The following is a 24,442-nucleotide window of genomic DNA, read 5'->3' as shown; positions in this document are numbered from 1 at the left end:
GCCAGGAACGGGACTACATGGCCCATGACTCATCACACTATCCCCCTCCTCAAGCCCCCTCTCAAACTGGGACTCTCTCCCCGAGGCGCGAGGCCGCGGCTTGGCGGGATAGGTCTGATGGAAGCGGCGGGTTAAATCGGGAGCGTGGACTGTGGAAGCGTCTTCCCAAGAGCGTTCCTCGGGGGCCAAAACCCACCCAGTCAATGAGATATTGTAGGCGGCGGCGGTGAAAGCGAGAATCCAAAATGTCCTGAACCTCGAACTCCTCCTCCCCATCTACCAAAACAGGAGTGGGAGCCGGCCGGTCTGCATCAGGGCGCACACCATCCGCCGGAAGGAGCAGGGAGCGATGAAACACTGGATGAATGCGCATAGAGCGCGGAAGTTGGAGTTTGAAAGTCACGGGGTTAAGTTGCGCCACCACTGGATAGGGGCCAATGAAACGGGCATCTAACTTCCGGCAAGGGCGATGGGAGGGCAAAAAACGAGTGGACAGAAGAACCCGGTCTCCTACCTTGATTTCGGGGCCCGGCTGGCGATGTTTGTCAGCGTGGCGTTTATAGTTCTCCTTGGCTTGGTCCAGTTGCTGGAGCAAAAGTTGTTGCACCGCTGTGAGTTCCTGCAGCCAGTCCTCTGCTGCGGGAACTTCTGAGGTTTCAATGACTGGGGGGAAGAAACGTGGATGGAAGCCGTAGTTTGCAAAGAACGGGGTTTCTTTAGTTGAAGCCTGGACCCCATTGTTGTAGGCAAACTCTGACAGCGGTAACAGGGAAGCCCAATTGTCCTGTTGGTAGTTCACATAACAGCGAAGGTATTGTTCCAAAGTGGCATTGGTGCGCTCAGTTTGCCCATCTGTTTGGGGATGGTGAGCCGAAGATAAACGAGAGTCTATACCCAATAGTTTTTGTAGTGCTTTCCAGAAACGAGAGGTGAATTGGGACCCACGGTCTGTGACCAAACTCTTGGGCAATCCATGCAATCTGAAAACATGTTGGAGGAATAGATCTGCAGTCTCTTTGGCCGTGGGAAGGCCATCACAGGGAATGAAATGGGCTAACTTGGTAAAAAGGTCCACCACCACTAGGATCGTGGTGAATCCACAGGAAGGTGGTAGATCGGTGATAAAATCCGCAGAAATTATTTCCCATGGGCGAGATGGGGTAGGGAGGGGATGTAGAAGCCCTGAGGGCTTTTCCCTTCTTGTCTTGGAGCGCTGGCATACTGGGCAGGTGTTGACATATTTTTCCACATCCTTGCGGATCTTGGGCCACCAGAAATCTCTTAGGATCAAATGCATGGTTTTGAATAGTCCGAAATGCCCTGCTGGCTTGCAGTCATGACACAGACGAAGTGCTTTTTCCCTGCCCGGCCCTGGGGGGATGTAAACATGATTTCTATAGCAAAGTAGCCCATCCTTAAGCGAAAAGGGAAAATGTAGCCCTTGGCGAAGTTGATCCTGTGCCCAGGCATCTGCTTGCTGACTAGCCCTGATTTCCTGAGCACAAAGGGGCCCTGGAGTAGAGGGAGTTGATTCAATGGGAGTGGATTTGGTGTTTCCCACTGTGAGCGTGGCAAAGTTCTCGGGTTGTAGCAGCTGGGACTCCAAGGTCTCCTTGCGCCCTGCAGCGTATTCCGGTTTCCGTGACAGAGCATCTGCTTGCTTGGTCTGGGCTGGGGTTACATAATGAATTTGGAAGTTAAAACGTTCAAAGAATAAAGCCCAGCGTTGTTGCCTCTGATTAAGCTTGCGGGCAGTTCTTAGATGCTCCAGATTCCGATGATCAGTATGGACTTCAATGGGAAATTTGGCCCCTTCTAACCAATGCCTCCAGGTTTCAAAGGCTGCCTTTATGGCCAATAGTTCCTTTTCCCAAATGGTGTAATTTCTCTCTGGTGTGGTCAATTGACGGGAATAAAAGGCACAAGGATGAAGATGATCTCCCCCTGGTTGTAGGAGTACAGCCCCAATTGCCACATCGGAGGCGTCCGCCTGCACGACAAATGGGGTTTCAGGATCTGGGTGCTGAAGGATTGGCTGAGACGTGAATAATTTCTTTAGTTGCTTGAACCCTTTCTCTGCTTGATCTGTCCAGCGGAAGGGCTGTTTCCCACGGATGCAGCTGGTGATTGGGTCAGACCAGCGGGCAAAATCTGGAATGAACTTGCGGTAATAGTTCGCGAACCCCAAGAATCGTTGCACCTCTTTTTTGTTGGTTGGCGCCCGCCATTCCAATACTGCTGAAACCTTTGCCAGGTCCATGGAGAGCCCTAGTGGCGAGACGCGGTACCCCAGGAAATCTACCTCTTGTAGATCAAAAGCGCATTTTTCCAGCTTGGCATAAAGTCCATGATCCCGCAATCGTTGTAATACCATTCTGACGTGGTTCTCATGTTCTGATTGTGATCTAGAAAACACCAAAAAATCGTCCAGGTAGATGATCAAGAACCGATCTAGATAATCCTGAAAGATGTCATTGACAAAATGCTGGAACGTTGCGGGAGCTCCACATAATCCATAATTCATAACTCGGGACTCGAATAATCCGAATTTAGTCTGGAAGGCGGTCTTCCACTCGTCCCCTTCTCTGATGCGAACTAGATTATAAGCCCCCCGAAGATCCAGCTTGGTGTAGACCTTGGCTCCTCGAAGTCGGTCTAGTAGGTCCGAGATTAAGGGCAGGGGATAGCTGTTCCGCTTGGTGATATTGTTCAATGCTCTATAGTCCACCACCAAGCGTAAGTCCCCTGACTTCTTTTTCACAAACATCACTGGGGAGGCGGTTGGGGATTGAGAGGGTCTGATGAATCCCTTGCGAAGGTTTGTCTCTATAAACTCCCTGAGAGCTTCTTGCTCCGGTTCAGTCAGGGAGTAGAGATGTCCTCGCGGGATCGGGGCCCCCTCCACCAAGTCAATGGCACAGTCATAAGGTCTATGTGGGGGTAATCTCTCGGCTTCCTTTTCATTGAATACATCCCAATACTCTGAGTACTTCTTGGGCAAGGTGATAATGGGTTCAGTGTCTGTGGCATGGCAGACCTTGGCTACAAGGCAATGGTTTTGGCAATATTTTGAAGCAAACTGCAGTTCTCTGTTGGACAAGGAGATGCTTGGGTCGTGAAGTGTCAGCCATGGAATTCCCAAAATCACAGGGAAATGGGGAACCTCGGTAACAAAGAAGGAAATCTCTTCCATATGTTCCCTTATCCACATTCTGGTGGGTTCCGACCACTGGCTTACGGGACCCGTCTTGAGGGGGCGGCCATCGATGGCTTGCACCACACGGGCATTCTTGAAGTCATGATATTGTAATCCCAGAGAGTCGGCATACTCTCTATCAATGAAATTGTTGGTGGCTCCGGAGTCTATCATGGCATGGACCATGACGGGTCCTTTTTTTGCTGACCACAAGGTGACCACTAGAAGAAACAGGACCCCGGTTGGCGGCTCTTGAGTGGGTTTTTTGACCGGGTTGGCGAGCCTCTCTACGCCCGGTCGCTGGCTTCCCCCGCCGGCTGTGCGCCAGCCGCCTCAGACGCCTTCGTCTCCGTGGAGGACGCCGCCGCCAGACGGGCGGCGGGCTTCCCTTTGGCTGGGCACTCTCTGGCGAAGTGGCCCCCGTTTCCGCAGTACCAACAGAGATTTAGGCGTTGGCGGCGGGCCTTCTCGGCGGCATCTAATCTGGGACGCACATTGCCCAACTGCATCGGCACCTCCTCGCTCCCTCTGGGGTATGGGGCTGGTGGCGGGGGTCTCCATACTGGACGCGGCTGGACGCCGGTGGGAGCGGGAGGTTTCACCCCAGCTCTACCGCTCTGGCCTCGGACCCATTGTTTTCTGTTGGCAAGCATGACTTCAGCTCGTAAACATTGATCAATGAGTGCTTCAAGAGAGTGGGGAGGATCCACCTTGGAGATTTCTTCCAGCATCTCAATGTTGAGACCCTCCCGAAATTGTCCTCTGAGGGCTACATCGTTCCAGCCGGTGTTGTGGGCCAGCACTCGGAACTCGGCTATGTACTGGGACAAGGGTCTGTCCCCTTGGGAGAGGCGCCGGAGTTTGTGGCCGGCTGCCTCCAAATTGTCCTCGATTCCCCAGGTCGCCTTAAGGTGGTCCAAGAAATGTTGCGCTGACCTTAGATGTGGGGAGACTTGGTCGAACAGTGCCGTCGCCCAGTTGGCCGCTGGCCCGTCCAAGAGACTGTATATCCACGCCACCTTGATGTCTTCTTGGGGAAACTCGGCAGCACGGGCCTCTAGATAAGCCTGGCATTGGCGACGGAAAACATGAACCTTAGAAGCTTCTCCAGAAAACTTGGTTGGCAACGCCATGGCCGGGAGACGGATTCCGCGCTCCTTCAAACCCCTTATTTCCCCATCCTGCGCATTGAGCTTGTCACGGATGCGGTCCACCTCATCCTTGTCGATGGTGTAGCTGATCGGTTGGCCCCCCGGCACGGTTCCGGTGGACATTCTGGCCTAGGTTAATTGGTGCTTAGGGTGGCGGAGTCAAACTGTCACGACCCAGGCAGCAGAGCACCAATAACCATACACAGAAGCCAGAATCTATCTAATATCTTTATTAAGGAAATATATAAAGTTAATAAAAGCAATCGTATGAATTAGTCCAGGAGTAGACCTTTCAGGAAAGGTCAAAATTAGTCCAAGGAAACAATGTCCAATATGAAATATTAAGGTCCAAAGTTGTAATCCAATAACCGAAACACTCACTTGCCAAGCAAGTGAGGGGAGATGACAAGGTCCTTTAGTCCATGAACTTGAGCAAGGCTAGGAAATAACTTGATTCTTGGAACACAAGGCTTGATTCAAGGCAACAAGGAAACAAGGAGCAAGAATAGGATCCGTGGAATTACTTGGCGAGGTCCGGAAAACAAGGCAAGATCCGGAGAGTAAAACAAGGCTGGAAACGAAGGCTTGAAATCGGGAACAAGGCTTGAAACAGGAACGAGGCTTGGAAACGGAGTAGCTGTCCACACACGCTACTCCGGTAGCTGACGAATTGACTCCGCAAGATCCCTTTGTGGGTAAAACACCTAAATAGGGTCCCGTTTTCCCGCCAAAGAGCAGTTCTCTGGAGAACCAGAAACGAAAGCTATTCTCTGAGTCCAGATGTGTGACTCCTTAAAGTTTCCCATGGAAAGCAGACTTAATCAGCTGAATGCTTAGCAGCTATCCTCGCACTCCTGCGAGAGGCCGCTTGAACTCCCCTCTGTTGTTTACAAAACTCATGGCGAGAAAACGTAGGAGATTTAGGTTCAGGGCTTGTTTGACAGACTTCTGGAAGACAAATCTCTTGCAGGTGCAAGGTTTCCAAATCTGGCTGGGAAAGTTCCAATTCTGACTGAAACGGTGAAAAACCCAAGTTTTCCTCTTCATCTAGCACCACAGTGCCAGGAACGGGACTACATGGCCCATGACTCATCACAATAATATACTTTATTTATATTCCACTCTATCTCCCCGAGGGGGCTCAGAGTAGATGGCAAACATTCAATGCCATTATACAATTGACAAAGACAGACAGTACATAAACAGAGGCAAGGCTTCACTCTTTCACTTCATCTCCAGCATCCGGCTGTGCTTGACTCGGTCGTGAGGAGGTGCTGTTGTTTCATTTTCTACGCCAAGGAACCTGCCATCCATGGACGCCTTTCCTGATCGGATTTTTGCCTGCATGTTTTTTCAGGACACCTTTTACCTCCCTGCTAAAGTGGTACCTATTTATCTACTCACATTTTTTTCAAACTGCTAGGTGAGCAGAAGCTGGGCTGATGGTGGGAGCTCACCCCGCCCCAGGTTTGAACTGCGAACCTTCTAGCTTCTATAGCTTCTTCTATTGCTGGTGGTTTAACCAATATGGTAGTCCAGCCTAACTAACCAGAAATGTATCTGCTTGGCTTGCAAAATCAGACAGGATAAGGTGCTTTTAAAGAATTTAGGCTATGGGCCTTTCCACTGATTTATAAAATACTAAACATTAAAAAAGAAAGGACACATAGGAACAAAATGGCAATTCTTGTAATGGAAAGAAGCCATTTGGATACATTTAGACACATCTGAGCTGGCGGGAGGGGTGTCTATGTTTTTAATTCATGCTGCTTGAATCCACTGACCTTTCCTAATCCTTACTAACTTTCTCATCAATTCAGTTTTGAACAGGAGATACCCTATATATTCATGTATAAATCAAAAAATCAACCTCAAAATCCCGAGTTGAATTTTTTATGGGTCAAATTAACTACAGGCAGTCCCTGAGTTACAAACATCCAACTTACAAACAGTTCATAGTTAAGAATAGGAGTGAGATGACAGGAAGTGTTGCGAAGGGAAATTCACACCTGAAAGAGGTATCACGGGAAAAAGGTGTCTCAACTGAAGCATTATCACAAAAACTTGATTTTTTTTTCAAAATCCAAAGTAAAAGTAAAAGATGCACCACGGCACACTCTACTTTCTCTATTGCAGCACCACTTCTGGCCTTTCTGAATGCCTGGATGGGAAAATAGCAGCAGTGAGAGCCAGGGGAGGTTGTCCTACTGAAGCAGTTCTAGAACTTTTACCTTCTTACAGATTGGAGCCATTTTTTCTTCATCACCACACGTGCCTGGTTGACTCCCCCACATATCTCATAACCACAGTTTAGCATAGCTCAGTTTTCATCTATCCAGCCTTTAGGGTCAGCAAAAATAGTTATGCCTGCCAAAACTTTGTAATTTATTCATTTTCCTTTGCTTCATTCCTTACATCGTTCATTACAAGCCCCAATGTTTTACCCTCTACTTATCTACAAGTCACGTTAATTTTTTTTTATTTTTGGCCCCCAAACCCGCCCTTGGCTATTATATGCGAGAATATATGATATCTTTATCTGAAATGCACTATGGAAATTTTAACTAATGATATGGAATTAGTGCTGGCTAGTGGGGTGCTCAAGTCATTGGAGTACATGAAATTATTCAGGATGATTAAAATCTAAATAGACCATGAAGAACTCTAAAATTGAACGCTTAAACAAAAGCCTGCAAATGAGAGTCTGCCAAATTTAATATTTGTAAAGAATTGGATGCTGGTCTTCCCAAAAATCTTAAATTTACACATACACTGATGGAGATAACTGATCAGAAAAGAGACTGTGATCTTATGGCAATTTAATTACTTTTTTATCATGTTAGAAGCGAGTTGAGAACATAGTCTAAATCGCTTCTGGTGTGAGAGAATCAGCTGTCTACAAGGATGCTGCCCAGGGGACGCCCAGATGTTACCATCCTGTAGAAGGCTCCTCTCATGTCCCCACAATGGGAAGCTGGAGCTGACAGACGGGAGCTTACCCCATCTCGTGGATTCGAACCGCCGAACTTCAGGTCAACAGTTCAGCTGGCACAAGGGTTTAACCTATTGCGCCACCGCAGCTCCATTTAATGAAATTGCCAATTTGGAGTGTAAAATTCAGGAGCTCCATGCTGTTCTTTCTATTTCTTGCGCATTAGCAAGTAGAACAACACATGCCATGAAGTTGCACTAGGCTTTGTAATGTAATCTTCCTTGCTGAGTTGTGGTCTGGATTCTGTCCCGTTGGAAGTATTGAAGTCAGATCCAGGTGCCAATCCAGCTACATTGCATACACAGATTGCCAATTTCTTCAGACATTGAAAATGCATTTGGCTCTCCATATCCATGGGTTCTGAATCCAAGGATTTAATCAATCATCACATGAAAATAATTTGGAAAAAAAATACAAAGAACAGACCTTGTTTGTGCTGTGCATCAAGTACTATGCTGGTGTATAAGAATGCTCTGTTTTAGCCTTGCATCATTTCATAGATCCTCACACTCTGTCTGGCAGTTATTTGAGTTGCTCACCATTCTATATTGTATATAAGGGATGCCATTGTACTATGCCATTGCATATAATGGGACTTGAACATCCATAGATTTTGGTACCCATGAGGAGTCCCAAAACCAAGAACCAACTGCAACCACCTTTCAGAAACCTGATCAGCCACCAGATCTTTGTGCATTGTATTGCTGCCATTATATTCCAAGGTGCTTTACTCATTATTCCTAAGAATTGTCATAGAATTTCATTAAGTGTGTTCAAAAATATCTTTAGAGTGGATTGTATCATGTTTCAAGAAGAATATACATTTTTATGTTTAATTGCTGATTCTGATGTGGTAGAATAACAGAAGAGGTCTATTTGATACAATGAGGTCTTGTCATTTAAATCCAAGGTATACACCTATCTCACATTTTCATTGGCAGGGCCATGGATATTTTTGGAGACTCAGTTTTAATGAAAGGAAAGGTTGAATCTTCCACCTCTCTTATGATTTCCTGTCTTCCTCAACACTACTCTCAAACATCAACTTTGACAGTAATTATATCAGAGTTCTGTCTGTTACATCTAGGAGGGCTTATTCTCATATGCAACCAAAAACTTGAGAAGACAGGTGGTTTAGTGGAGGGGCAAACCACTGTGATGGGCCTGGAAGTAAACTGATGTGCAGCTTTTGGTAGTCTCTGCGGCCACAGAACTGTTTTTAAAACAAATTAAGGAAATGACATACAAAACTTTTGAGACATCGGTCAAAGAAGATGTTAAATCATACCATTGTATTAAAAAAAGTTCCTCTCACAAACTATAGTATTTTCCATTTTAGGGAATGAACCTTGAACCAGAATATTTGAGCTACATTTTGAAGTTTTTGATGTCTTAAATTGACTGGTTCAAGCTTTATTCTTCTTGCTTTCAGTACTGTTCCCATTCTAGAAAGCACACTTTATAATTTTGAAGAAGGTTAGTGAGCAGAGTTCGCCTGTATTTATTTAACAGAATACAGGCATTCAAGGCCAAGAAAAGAAAGACAGAAGAAAAGTGTATTGAGCTATAAAATACAATGGTTCACCCTTGCCAATCGGTGTTTGCCATTCACTGTACCTTCAGAAATGAAATCTATCTCAAAGCTGTATTTCTGCAGATGTGCTACACTGACAAAGATAAAATGTCTCTGCAAAATATCACTGTGTGTACCTAGCAAAGACCGTGGAATGCTTTAAAAAAAAACCAACAGAAAATTACAATTACCATTTGTAAGACTGCAATTACATACTATGTTATTAACTGAACTCATTTATTTGATCCAGATTCATAGTTTTGAGAAGTAAGACATTGTAGAAGATTGTGATTGTGCAACCAGAATATCTTATGGAATAAGCCAAGAGCTAACATATACATGATGTATGGAATTTGCATCCATAACAAATCACAAAGGTATTTATAGCTATCATCTTGACTAACCATCTGTGCCTTCGCTGAAGTATATACATGGATTGGAATAAATAAAATCTATAATTCCAAATGGTCCTGCCTTTAAAATCACTAGACTTGCCTGGCTGAAGACATTTCGCAGTCTGAGATGTACCCTCAACCAAGTCAAGCTCCCTTGTCCCAAAGGTAGCTAAGGCAAAAAGAAGAGAAAAGAGCACATATTTTTACTATCAGGTGAAAGGAGATGTACAATAACAAGAAGTAAATTGCTGTTTATTCCTTTTCATTACATACAGAATTTGTTGTCTGTGGTAACCCCCTCACCATGTGGCTGTCTTGAATATTGCAAATGCAAGTGTAGGAACACACGTAAAACATGCATTTATTTGCACCTCACACATCTGTGTCCTAGAATCAGTGCTCATTGATAGGATGGAGCAAGACCTGGGTCCAGAAGTACGCTATGTCTGCAATTATAAACATATTTGTAAGGAACTAAGTTATTTTGAACTCAGTAGGGCTTACGTCTGTGTATGCAAGCTTAAAAAACACACTGTTGCTCATAAACCTCACTGAGACCCCATCCACACTGCCATGTAATGCAGTTTAACTGCATTATATGAGTCTGTACTGCCATATAATGGAGTTCTATTCAATTAAAATGTATTAGAAAACTGCATTACATGTCAGTGTAGATGAGCTATAAAGCTGTATTTCAATGTTATTTTCTGTCCATGACATTTCACATTCTATTTTTTATTTGAATATGTAGCTATTTCAGATTGAAGGAGAAGCATTGTTGTGCATCTTTAAGTCATTTTGGACTCATAACGACTATCATGTAAACCTATCATGGAGGTGTTCTAGACAACAATTGTTCAGAGGCAGGTTGCCTTTGCAGAGAGTATGACTTGCCCAAGATCATTTGGTGGACTACTATGGATATAATGTTAGACCACAGGGTCTTCTTTAATTCATTTATAGCTACTCTTTCAAGTCATAGTATTCTTCTGACTCCTTCAGTGTAATTTCCATTCTGATTATCAGCCAAGGTACCATGTTTCCCCGAAAATAAGACAGTGTCTTATATTAATTTTTACTCCCAAAGATGCTCTAGGTCTTATTTTCAGGTGATGTCTTATTTTTCCATGAAGAATTCACATTTATTGTTGAACAAAAATTGAACATTTATTATATGCTGTACAGTAGTTGTCATCATAATCCAGCATAACTAGACAAACCGTGAATCCTATCAAGAATTTCTTGTTACTACCAATATTTCCATGTACAATACTTTATGGTACGTACATTTACCGATCCTGCATGCTCGGGTGTTCTGTTCAGCGGGCATGCTTCCAAACAAAAACTTTGCTAGGTCTTACTTTCGGGGGAGGCCTTATATTTAGCAATTCAACAAAACCTCTACTAGGTCTTATTTTCTGGGGATGTCTTATTTTAGGGGAAACAGGGTATGAAAAGTCCCATAAACAATTTCAGTATCTTCATTGTATATTATTATTGTTTTCTTAACGTTCAATTATAAACTTGCTTTTGCACTTTCTTCCTTGATTTCTTCAGTAGTTGTTCTGAGCTTCTGCTACTTCTTGCTACTAATATGGTGTCATCAGCATATCTTAAATTATTGATGTTCTTTCTCCAATGTTCATGATTCCAGGTCTGATTTTGTTTTACATATTATATGTTCTGTATACAAATTACTCTGTTCATAGGTTTTCCTCAGCTTGATTTTTCAGTGCACAGATTACTTGGTTCTGTGCAGATTGCTTGGCTTTGATTTGTATACTGAATTTTTAGTATTGTAACCCTTGGCCAATGGGTTAAGCTCCTTTGGTACCTCCTCTTCTTCCTTTTTCCTCTCCCCATTTACACTTTATTTAATCTAAAACAACCATTTTTATCCATGTTGGGTCCAATGCACAATGAAGGCTCAACTTCCTGTCTTAGTACCACAAACATGATTTTTTTTGGGAAGGAGTGACACTTTTGCTCATTGAAATGAAGAGGACACATGTTAGAATAACCTATTAAAATGAATATGACATTGAGCAGTAATTAAGTCCTATGAATTTCAGTTAGTCTACTTTAGGTAGGACTAACATTGGATTTAGCCCTCAGAGTTCACAAAATACATGACAGCTGATACTATGTTATACAATGACATTCAGCTCCATGCTTTGGGTTATTATAAAGTTAAGCTTTAGAAGTGAATAGCAAACCTTTTCAATGTTACCTTTGTGAAGAGTTCTTATTTTGATTTACATGTCTTCTTTCTTAGACATTTTAAGCAAATTGCTATATTTGTTCAAAAGTAAGTGTATTAGAAATGATTTAAAAATGAATTATTTCTATAAAGTTAGGAACCGCAGGAAAAAGGAGACAACGCATTAATAATTCAAGTGTTCTGATTTCTTACACAATTGATTGTTAGTATTAGATTTGTGATTAAGACACAATATGCAGAGAAACCGTATCTAAGTATTTAAGCTTTATACTTCTGTAGTCAGTTTTTCAGGCAAGATTTTCTGTCTAACAAGTATTTGTCACGAATAATTCCTTGGACAGTTATCAAGAAGGGGGTGTTGTGAATAGAAATGCAAAACACTAGCTTTTCCACTGAATTCGCATTACAGAAAATGTTTGTAACCCTGAGAAAGATGTGCCTAGAAACCAAAATATTGTCAATCTGTGGGGAGAACATTCAGAACATTTTGACCAGAAACAGCTCATATGGCTAAACTTCACACACGTAGCTCCGAGTTAATCCTTACTTTAAAAGATTAACTTCAGAGTGGAAGACGATTGCTTGAAAAGACACACTGTGAGCATGTAGTAAGCTGGTTTCTCAAAAGAATAAAAGATTTCCTTCTGTTGCTCACTTGAGAAATTATTTTGGTCACGACCCAAGAGCACCTACAAGATGTTTGCAGATCCCTGCTGCTAGATAGCTTAGTAGTATCACACTGTTCAGTGAGGTAGGACACAGGAATAAGGGCACAGATTGTCATGTTAGGAGAAATGATTGCAATATTAGAGGCTTAATTTTGTCATAGAATTACTTTTGCTAGCAAATGGCTTTGAGCCATGGATTCTCAATACCATATAAAAACAATTCACACAATGATTTATTTTCAGTGTCTAAACTGTGTCTTATACATTATCTGAACAATTCTTAACCTCTCTAAGGTAAGATAGTACTAGTAGTATTCTATAAATATGCCGCAATTTTTTTTTAAAAAAGTCTGAGTCTGAGAGATAATTCCAGAGCTGGGCTTCAGAGAATAATATGGTCCAATTTGCTGACAATGCCAGAAAAATACTTCTGCAGTATTCCTGAGAGGTGGTCATTCAGCCACCTAGTTACAACTTTGAAGAATGGAAAATCCATCATCTTCCAAAGCAACTTGTTCTTCTGTTCATTAGCTCCTAGCTTCATGAACTTCTAATGTTTAGTCAAAATCCCCTTTCTTTTAGTTAGAATCAGTTGGATCGTGCTACCCTCTGAAGAGCATCAGAGAACCTTTATTCTGCATCATTCTTGGAACACCCATATTGGCATATGGCTATCCTTAGTGTAATTAATCTCATGTAATGGCTATACTTCTTTGGCTTCCAGGCGAGACAAATTTGAGGGAAAGCAGTGCTGAAGAAGGAGGAAGTTCCACCTGTCTCTTTGTGTTGACTTTAAATCCTGAGTACCCATCTCTATTCCTGAGTGATACCCAGGTGGATATGTTAGCAGGTGTACTGTGTTTGGACCCAGAAGATGAGGGAACTGGAGTGAGTTTTTTAAAGGAGAGAATGGAAGGGCCATTTTTATTTCTTTAGGAAGGGAGCTCCAGAGGCGAGCGGCTCATCATGGAGAAGGCCCCGGCTCTCATTCCACCAACTGTGCTTGAGACAAAGGTGGGTCCGAGATCAGGGTCTTCTTTGCAGACCGCAGTGCTCGGGCCGGTTTATATACAGAGCTGTGGTTAATCAAATAGTCTGGGCCCAAACTGTTTAGGGCTTTATAGGTAATAACCAGCACTTTGTATTTAGTTCAGAAGCAGACCGGCAGCCAGTGGAGCTGCCACAACATGGGGGTGGTTCTCTCCATGTACAGCGCTCTAGTTAGTAATCTGGCTGCTGATCTCTGAACCAGTTGAAGCTTCCAAACTATCTTCGAAAGCAGCTCCAAGTAGAGAGCATTGCAATAGTCCCGGTGAGGTGTAACTAAAGCGTGGACTACTGTGGCCAGATCTGGCATCTTAAAGTACGAGCACAAATTCTAATTGTGCAAAGGCATTCCTGGCCACCACTGACACCTGGACCACCAGGGTCAGCAATGAGTTAAGGGTCACCCCAGACCATGAGCCTGTGTCTTCAGGGGGAGTATGACCCCATCCAGCTCAGGCTGTAACCTTATACCCTGATCTGCCTTCCAAATGACCAGGAGTATCTCTGTCTTGTCTGGATTTAATTTCAACGTATTAGCCCTCATCCAGTCCATTACTGATGACATGCACCAATTTAGGACCAAGACGGCATCCTTGGCTTTGGGGGAAAAGGAGTAATAGAGTTGGGTGTCACTGACATAAATTTGACATAGAACTCCAAAATTCCAGATGATCTCTCCCAGCAGTTTCATGAAAATGTTGAACAGCCTGGGGAACAGAATTGAACCCTGAGGGACCCTATAGGCCACCGGATAGGGAATTGAACAGGTTTCCCACAGCACCATCATCTGAGTCCAATCGTCCAGGAAGGACCGGAGCTACTGCAAAACAGTGCCCCCTGGCCCCATCCCAGAGAGACAGCTCAGAAGGATACCATGGTTGATGATATCACATGCCGCTGAGAGGTTCAGAAGAACCTAGGGGGACACTCCTCCTATCTAGTTCTCTTCGTAGATCATCCACCAAGGTGACCAGTGCCATCTCAGTTCTGTAGCCAGGCCTGAAACCAGATTGAAATGGACCCATATAATTGATTTCATCCAAAAAAACTTTGGAGTTGAGAGGCCACTGCCTTCTCTAGAACCTTGCCAGGAAGGGGAAGTTTGATATTGGCCAGTAGTTATTCAGTTGAGTGGGATCCAGTGCTGGTTTCTTTAATAGAGGTCTCACTACTGCCTCCTTGAAAATAATTGGCATTACGCCTTGTGTCAAGGAGGCATTCACCAGCACCTTCGCCCACTCTGCAACTTGTAGGTTTATTGAGGCCTCTGACACACAGCTGTATAAAATACTCATTGAACAGGATTATATGGCAGCACAAACTCATATAACTCAGTTCAAAGCACATATTGTGGATTATCTGCCTTCATATTCTGGGTTATATGGCTGTATATCTATACATCTGCTAAATCTTGTGCTAAAATAAATCTGTTATTCTTAAAAGTTGCCACAACTCTCTTTCCTCAAATGTAATTGTTCTTTACTTTGACCTCAGACTTTTCTAGTTTTCCAGTTATTCTCTAGTTCAGCTTTTGCTGCTCATGTAGAGATAGCAAAAAGACGGTCAGTCATGAAAGAGAAGAAACAGGATGCATGAAGCATGAAATGGGGAGTCAAAGGTCTGTCCTTCTAATCCTTCTGGAACCCAAAGATAGCAGCCCTACTTCACACTTGGATTGTAACTTTTATCTCAACTAACTCATTTGGCTCTTACCTTGTCATATTATCTGCTATACTTCTGCCAACTGGAAGGAATAGCTGGTTTGGGAAGTTATATCACTTTGAGCTTTGGGTAACTGCAATGTCTCTGAATTCTCTAGTGACCCTGAAGACAAGAGATTCAAATGCCAGACTGATTTTCAGTCTGAGATGTAGCCTGTGTTCTTGGCAATATCATTCCAAAGTATGTGACATTTTAAGCTTTCTGTTATCACACATAAACCTCTTTTCTTGCTCAAATCTGGCTTTATCACGGACATCATCTGTAAGATGATATACACAGAGAGAGAGGATGATGGTGGCAGGCTTACTGCTTTGCAGTGGGAAGCTAATGTGCTGTAGAAATTCATTGTGAGTTTTTTTTTAACTAATGCATTCGTTAGTTTAAAGAGAAATCAGATAGTTAATGAAAAAGTTTTAAAGAACCCTAGGAGCTTGTAGGATGTTCCAATTCAAAGATTTTGTATAAATATTGTTATTTCCTATAACATTTATGTGCCTAGCAAAAAAGAGAAATTTAAAGAGTGAAACAATATAAATAATCCTGTGCAAATCAGTCAAAAAGGTTGGGATTGTTTAACCAAGAGAGGGGGAAATAAAAATTAATATTTGAAAACCTATAACACAAAAAGGGGGCACTTGTGGTCTATTGTTCCAGGGGGCAGGGCTAGAACAAAAGGGTGGAAATTGCCAGGAAATTTTTGGCTAGACATTGGGAGAAACTTCAGAATAATACAAACTCTTTGTCAGAGAAAACACAAAGGTTTGCTATTATCCATGGTTTCATATATCCATGCAAATAATCCCGCACTGAAAAGGGTCATATTGGGTTTAAAAAAAAACTCATTGCATGGTAACGTGCATGTTACATTTTGTTCCATTACCTCCCATTACCATCAATTATGGTACTTTAGGGTTGGTGAGAAAAACAGCATGAATTTTGAAGGGGGAACCTTTGCAAACATCCCTTTAAAATATTCTTTAAAAATAGCTTTTGGCAACATGTAGAAACCATGATTCATGACAAAAGGTAACATAAATATTATCATGTTACTTTTGAAATATGAATTTATTATACGTACCATTGCTGTCCTCCAAAAACAATGAGGTTGAAGCAGCTATGTTGCTTACGGCTCATTTGCTCATTAGTTCCAAATCTCTGCCCTTATTTCTGTTGAAGCATTAAGAATTGTACCAGAAGTAGAAAGCAGTGGATGAGAGCAGTGGATTGCTCAAAAACCTATTGGTATACTAAAAGTGTTAGTGGTTATACTTAATTTATTGTTTTATTTATTTGTTTAATGTACAACCCACCTTTATCCCAGCATGGGGCACAAAGCAGCACAGTAGCAGCAAGGAAAAGCAAACACAATCTGCCAGCTCAGAGAAGTCTATTTCTCCATTGCTTACTTCCTTCATGCTGTGCTTATAGCCTTTTTCTTCCTGCTACCCCTCCCATCTTGGAGGGCTGTCTGCATGGTGGAAAAAAAATGCATTAACTTGTATCCAGTCTAGGCATATGACACAATGTTCTTGAGGACTGAAATCTAATTAATTTCTTTTTGACCCCCGAAGACTTAAATCCGAATTTAAAATATTGACCTTCAGCTTGTATTTTTCTGGAAAACCCAGATTAATTTACCTATGCCTGCAGTCTGAATCAATGGGGAGTGTTTTGTGTGGGTGGATGGTTCAGGTAGATGGCAGATCCAGTGATTTGCTGGCATATAATCACCTTTATTTTTTAAAGTGTGTTTATGCTGATACAGTTGTATTATTTTTGACGTCCTATTGAAGCTAACATATATAATGCAGCCATACGTATATTTGCATTGGGGCAGGGGGTTAATTGAAGCTATGTATGGTGTAACACCATACCGTGTTTCCCCTAAAATAAGACATCCCCAGAAAATAAGACCTAGTAGAAGTTTTGCTGAATTGCTAAATATAAGGCCTCCCCCGAAAGTAAGACCTAGCAAAGTTTTTGTTTGGAAGCATGCCCATCGAACAGAACACCAGAGCATGCAGGATCGATAAATGTATGTACCATATACATGGAAATAATGGTAGTAATAAGAAATTCTTGATAGGATTCACAATTTGTCTGGTTATGCTGGTTTGTGATGACAACTACTGTACAGTATATAATAAATATTCATTTTTTGTTCGACAATAAATGTGAATTCTTCTTCATGGAAAAATAAGACATCCCCTTAAAATAAGACCTAGCACATCTTTGGGAGTAAAAATTAATATAAGACACTGTCTTATTTTCGGGGAAACACGGTAGTTACACCAGAATTGTGTATCAAAAAATTCTGTCAATTATCTGTTACAGGGTAAAAAATTTTCTCAAAGTAAAAACCAACCAACAATAAAACTCTTTCACTTGATTTCACTTTAGCTGCAATGGAATCCCAATATTTGCAGTTTAGGGAGGGTTGCTTAAAGTAATTGTTCAGACAGTTTTATTGTCCCATCAGACCAAAAAACACCAAATTCCATAAGATGTTTCCATGGCAGTTAAAGTGGAATTGTAGAGCTATATTAGTGCAATGTGAAAAGATGTATGGCTTCATCCTACGCTATCCTGGGTTTTGCAAAGTTTTGTTATTGTGTGTGTTATTGTGTGTCTTCAAGTTTCTGACTTCTGCCAACTGTAAGGTGGGGTTTTCATGGCAGAACCTGTTCAGAATCAGTTTGTTGTTGCTTTCGACTGAGACTCAGGGCCCTTCTACACATGCATTAAAACCAGATGAAGCAGATTAAAAGAGGGGGGGTAGCTAAATGACGTTTAGCCAACGTGCAGGAGGAATTGGGTTAAGGGCTGGAAAACACATGTTTAAAAGGTGCCTTTAAACCAGATTCTTTCTGAAAAACACGCACCTTTCCATGCCTGTAGATTCCAGCAGTCACAGAAAACATGTGCTTTCCTTCCCTCCCTCCTGTGTGGACTCCTCCAGAGCACAAATGGCTCAGGGAAGCACAAATAGAAAGCAAATACAACTCTCTCAAATTCTGTCTTTTACATTTTGTAATGTTAAACAGAGCTGGAATTAACAATAGGGATAAAAACAGAGATCTGAGGAAGTTTCTTTTAAAAAATGGCTCTGTTATGCACTGGACTTCATGTGCGCATATGTACATCTTTAGAGTGATTTAAAAAAAAAATTCTGCTGAATGTCCCTTGTCCACCTTCCATCTTAATCTGCTTTTAAAAATAGCTGTGGGGATGGCGGGGGACTATGCAGCAGGACTGACAGGTCTGTCATTTGAAAACTCACTTCTTTGTCCCATGTTTTAGCACTGTCTGGAAGCGCCCTGAGTATCTTCACTGCAGAATCAATATAGTTTGACACTACTTTAACTGTCATGGCATAATTCTATGAACCCTAGAATGTGTAGTTTGTTGTGATACAAGCACTATGAAGAGAGGGTAAAAAACCTTGTAAAACTAAAGCTCCCATGATTTCATAATATTGAGCCATGGCAGTTAAAATGGTATACAATCATTCTACTGTGTAGGTATACCCTAAATGTTGTATCCCATACCTTAATTAAAGCCATAAGACCTGCCTCAGAGTCTAAGAATATTTGTTGTTATTTCTTGCACTTTGTACTTTTGAAAAACTCATTCTGGTTGTATGTTTTTTGACTGTATGATCACTGTGCAAAGGTCTGACGTATTTGACTTATATGTTATGGATAAATTATTTTAATTGACTAATGGCCCATAGTGCCCATTTGGCAGTATTTGTGTTAATGAAACGTTGGGTTCTTCTTGTAATGATCTTGTATTTCAATATTGCATTAATCTGCATTTTTGTTTTTCTGCAAAGCTTTTCTTGTGTGGTGAACCATTCTGAGAAAATTAAAAAGGAATATGATTTTCATTTCTCTCGCTATAAAGCATTTTGTCCAACTCTTCAAATGAAAATGCCCCCAGAGCAGATTACAGACCAATTAAAGAGAGAAAAAGAATTCTTGTCCTCAGGTGTATAGCTTGAGACAGAAACACCAGAAGAATACACAGGGATGGATGATGAGGTAGAGAAAATATGTAGCCACTAATTCTTAATGCTATGGTTCACATATTTCTTTCCATTCCAGACTTCAGTGGTATGTACTACGCAGGCAATAAAGAACAAAGCATCTAACCTACATTAACTATAGCTTGTCTGCGGTGATAAAGATAGCCTGCTTGGCTTGCAACTTTAGTCACTCCCAATGTCTCTCAATAGTTATAATTTACCTCTTTTCTTGGGTAGGAAGTAGGTGACTCAGGATGAGGCATTGCATGCAATTTCTTCCATGTTGACACCTGTCAAGCTGAATGAATGCAACCACTGTATCATGTCTTGCCCTAGAACTGCTTGCTTGAGGGAGAAGTGAACATTTTGTTGTTAAAAGCAGAAAGAAGTCATTATATCCAACTAAGACCTATATTCTAGCCTTGAAAATGTATCAGACTGTTATTTCAGAGCACTCCTCAAAAAAAACTGCACAAATTGGAGTGAACGGACTTGGATAGGACTTTAAAATTACACTGTATTATTAACTAGCTTGGGGACCCGGCGGTGCCCGGGTCATTTGAGAATTGTGTTATTTGTCTTTCAATGTTATATATTCTGTTTGGAGTGGGTGAACTACAATTCCCAGAATAGTAGCTCAATCCTCCCCAAACCCTGCCAGTATTATAAGTTGGCCATTTTGGGCCTGTGTACCAAGTGTGGTCCAGATATGTTGTTGGCTGGTCATTGGCTGGCTGCAGTACTCTCTGGATGGGGGTGAACGACTACAACTCCCAGAGTCCCGGGGCAATTGCCCCAAAACATCTGTCAGTATCCACAGCAGGCAATGTTCAGTCTGTGTGTCAAGTTTGGTCCAGATGCGTCATTGGCTGGGTTCAGTGGTCTTTGGATGCAGGTGAACTACAACTCCCAAAATGAAGGCCCCTTCTCACAAACACCTGTAGTATGTTCAGTTGGTCATGAGGCTTCTCTGTGTGAAGTGTTGTCCTGGTCCATTGTCGGTGGGGGTCACTGTTTCTCTGGATGCAGGTGAACTATAACTCCCTTTTCCCCAAACTTGTCCAATATGTTGTATTGGTTATGGGGGTTCTGTGTGCCAAGTATGGTCCTGATCCATCATTGGTGGGGTTCGGAGTGTTCATTCATTGCAGGTGAACTATAAATCCCAGTACCTACTACTCCCAAATGTCCAGGCCAATTCCCCTCCAAACCCACCAGTATGCAAATCTGGGCATATCAGGGATGCATGGCAAGTTTGGTCCAGATCCATCCTTGTTTGGGTTCATAGTGCGTTCTGGGTGTAGGTGAACTACAACTCCTCTAAATTCCCCAGTAGGAGTCACAGTGCTGTGACTTGATGCAGGGTGAACTACAACTTCCACCATGTGCAGTCAATCCCCAAACTCCTCCACTAAGTTTAGTTGCTGCTCAGTTCTGCTCTGTTTGTTATGCAGACAGATTTGAAAGGGAAGGGCAGTAGGCGGGGTCATGCAAATTCCACAGCAATGGAGAATCCTGGGATGCCTGCCTGTGGTGGAAGAAAAAGCAAAATCTAGGAGGAAATGGTCCCCAAACGAAAGCATTCCTTGGGTGGTGGGCCGTAGTGTTTGGGAAGGACATTGGCAGGGGTTGGGCTACATGTTCATGGAGCTTGCTGTAACCGCAATGTCAGTGCAAAGGAGTGACTTGCTGGATTCTCAGCACTGGGAACTATAGCCTGTTTGTGGAGGCCGGAGGCTGTCTGTGTGAGCGGACACCCGTGCCACATACATATGGATTTAGATGTTGATACCACTAAAATTTCTCCTATTTCTCTCTTCAGCAACTTTCAATCTCCACTGATGTATGAAGCTTCAGAGCACCAAAGTGTTGGCACAGATAGTTCAGGAAGCAGTCTTGGAAGCTCGGTCACAGCATGTAAGAAGGTAATTTCTGCCTAACCTTGTATTATTGTTAGCCAACAATGCAATTATAGGCTTTAGCTATTGACTGAATTGTGAACTGTATATTTAAACCAAAAAGGAGGGAAATTCAGTATTAATATCTTGCTGTTTGTGAAGAATGTACAAATGTTGAACTGACAGTCGGTTACATATTCCAAAAAATATGTTGTGCTATCATTTAGGGATGACCTGATCTTATGGCTCTGTTTCAACTGTGGAGACAACTAATAGTGGCTTGTGCCAGTGAATCATTCAAGGGCAGATGGTGCTAGGAAGCGGGCACATATCTCACAGACCTGGAGCTTCTGGAATGTGGTTTGAACAGTAAGAGTAGAGTTGACTCCCAACACTAGATTAAAAGGATGAGTTGCCTTCTTCATCTGATGGTGGAAGCTTATTTATTTATTTATTTATTTATTCATTTGCCATATTTATATCTTGCCTTTCTCACCCTGAAGGGGACTCAGAGCGGCGCACACAAAGGCACAATTCGATGCCAAACAACACATGTCCAGCATATAAAACATATGCATTAAAACAATCACTAAAAACATGTCAACATTAAAATTATTAAAATCACATAATCCAATATTGTAGTCCAGGCCATTCCTATTATCATTGCAACAATTCCACATTCACATATTGCACTAATAGATTAACCAAAAGCTTGGTCCCATCATCCACGTTTTCAGTTTTTTCCTAAAGGTCAGGATGGAGGAGGCTGATCTGATGTCACTGGGAAGGGGGTTCCACAACCGAGGGGCCACCACTGTGAAGGCCTTGTCTCTTGTCCCCACCAACCACACATGTGAAGGAGGTGGGACCGAGAGCAGCCCCCCCCCCCCGACAATCTTAATCTCCAAGATAGTTCATAGAGGGTAGGTAAGATAGGTAAGCTAGACTGGAACCATTTAGGGCTTTATAGGCTAAAGCCAGCACTTTAAATTGTGCTCGGTAGCAGACTATCAGCCAGTGGAGCTGGCATAACAAGGGAGTTGTATACTCCCTGTACCCTGCTCTGGTTACAAATTTGGCTGCTGCTAGTTGGACTACTTGAAGCTTCTGAACAGTCTTCAAAGGCAACCCCACATAGTGGACGAGTCTGACTTTCCAAGATATTGGTGCAACTGGTGCACAAGTTTTAATGCTTCCCTGGGCACCACCGAAACCTGGAGTTCCAGGCTCAGTGATGAATCCAGGAGAACTCTCAAGCTGTGAACCTGCATCTTCAGGGGGAGTGTAACTGCATCCAGCACAGGCTGTAACCCTATACCCTGACTGACCAGGAGTACCTCTGTCTTGTCTGGAAAGGAGTGATAAAGTTAGATGCCATCTGAGTACAGATGACATCGAACTCCAAAACTTTGGGTGATTTCTCCCAACGGTTTCAGGTAGCTTTTAAACAACATGGGGGACAATACTGAGCCCTGTGGGACCCCACAGAACAAAGGCTGCGGGTTTGAACAGGTGTCCCCCAACAACACCTTCTGAGAATGACCATCTAGGAAGGACCAGAGCCACTGTAAAACAGTGCCTCCAAGCCCCATTCCTGCCAGGCGTCTCAGAAGGATACCGTGGTCTACAGTATCAAAGGCCGCTGAGAGGTACAAGAGAACCAATAGGGACACACTCCCCTTGTCAAGTTCACTGTGTAGATCATCCATTAAGGAGACCAAGGCTGTTTCAGTTCCATGACCTGGTCTGAAGCCAGGTTGCAGCGGATCCAAATAATCAGTTTCTTCCAAGAACACCTGGAGTTGCAAGACGACCACACATTCCAAGACTTTGCCCAAAAAGGGGAGGTTGAAAACTGGCCAAAAGTTGTTCAATTGAGTGGGGTCCAGTGATTTTTTTTTTCAACAGCGGCTTTATGACGGCCTCCTTTAGGCCAGCTGGAATTTTGCCTTCTTGCTAGGGGGCATTAACCACCACCTTCACCCACTCTGCCAAACCCCCTTTGGCTTCCTTTATCAGCCATGATGGGCATGTAGTCATGGGCCAGATCCTATGTGTCATTTTGTTCACTAGAGAGGATCAGATAGTCATTGTGCTTTCCAAAATGATAATACACATCTTTCCTTTAACTGCTTTTTTCATTTTATTGCCAGTGAAATAGTCGGTGATTTCCTACAGATATGGTTGTTTTGGGATGCTTACTAAGTGGAAGTATGTATCCTGCAAAATGTAAATAAGGTTTAAGATTAAGGCAAGCAACGGAGGTAAAAGCAGAACTGGGAACTGAAAAATTAAAGAAAGTGGAAACACATATTAACTACAAAGACATCATGCACATTCTAAGTCAAAAAACTGATTTTGAGCCCTTAATGTGATCACTTCCCGTAACACACAAATTAACATATCCCATTTATTTTCAAAGCAAGGGATGGATAGCTTGCACATATAGCTTAATTAAGGCATTTTATGGGAATTGAGAAAGGAATCGTTCTCAGATTTATTTATTTATTTGCAGCATTTTAATCCTGCCCTTCTCACCCGAGGGGACTCAGGGCTACTTATAGGTTTTCTGGCTAACAACTTGAGGTCTGTGATGGCCACTATGGGAAGTTCAAAATGAATACATGTTAAAAGCACTGCTGCTCGCTTTCAGAGTGAACATTCAAGTGCATTTGAAAAGCTTTGATACTGTTCTCTGCTATTTTGTTAGAGCTCTACATTTAGTCCTTCTCGGTGTTTCTACTCACCCACATACTACGTAGGAAGCTTTATATTTCTTTCTAAAAAGGCAAGGTCCTTCTACCGCTTCCCCAGCCTATTCTGGCTGAAGGCAGGTGGTAAAGAGACAGAACAGGTCTTTTCTTAAGTATCCTGGTTTTAGAATAATTCTCCTCATTCAGTACGCTTATCACTTATGTATTTTAAGCACTAGATGAAAACATTTATCTTTACCCAGGGATTTCAGTGGAATATATTTGCATGTTTTTAAATTAATTTTAATTATTATTAAAGTATTGTTGCTGCTAGTTTGAACATATGTTTTAAAATTTAGCGTAATGTTTTGGCCAATATTGGCATATATTTTTAAACATGTACTTAAATATACTAGCATGGCCACCCACCCATTGCCTACAAATAAAATGACTCCTTTCCATAGCAACATTTTAAGAGCAACTAGTAAAAATTACTTGTTACACAAAAAAGCAACATTTTTCGCTGTGACATTTTTTTTTAAATACTGTGATTGGAGCTGTCTTCCCATGCACACTCAGTAATGCATTGTAGATGATAATACTATGTATATTATTGCACAGAGACCTTGGTGATCAAAAAATGTCTCCTATAATTTAAATGTTTATTGCAGCCTTTTGACAACTTAGTATTTTGAATTATCAAAAAGATATTGCACTCCACATAAATATGATCAACCTGGGGTTTATTAACAGCTTGAACTGGGTAAATTGAAAGAGGTATTATAAGATGTGTTGACATGTGGGAAATCTCTGAGATTTCATTATAAGCCATCACAGTCCCACAGCTTCTCCTACACAT

General features: G+C 42.2%; 1 protein-coding gene across 4 annotated transcripts in view; it reads left to right on the top strand.

Annotated features, from left to right (window-relative positions):
- sphkap (SPHK1 interactor, AKAP domain containing) overlaps nt 1-24,442 on the top strand; it is an 86,122-nt gene that overhangs the window by 10,246 nt on the left and 51,434 nt on the right. For all 4 annotated transcript variants that reach the window (XM_008106233.3, XM_008106235.3, XM_008106232.3 and 1 more), the window contains exon 2: nt 20,815-20,917. In XM_008106233.3, the coding sequence (XP_008104440.1) occupies nt 20,815-20,917 (103 nt within the window). The remainder of the gene's footprint in view (nt 1-20,814; nt 20,918-24,442) is intronic.

This window comes from Anolis carolinensis, chromosome 3 (genome assembly GCF_035594765.1).
Source record: "Anolis carolinensis isolate JA03-04 chromosome 3, rAnoCar3.1.pri, whole genome shotgun sequence".
Lineage (NCBI taxonomy): Eukaryota > Metazoa > Chordata > Lepidosauria > Squamata > Dactyloidae > Anolis > Anolis carolinensis.
The sequence above is the reverse complement of the archived record's forward strand: the minus strand, read 5'-3'. Positions and strand labels throughout refer to the sequence as shown.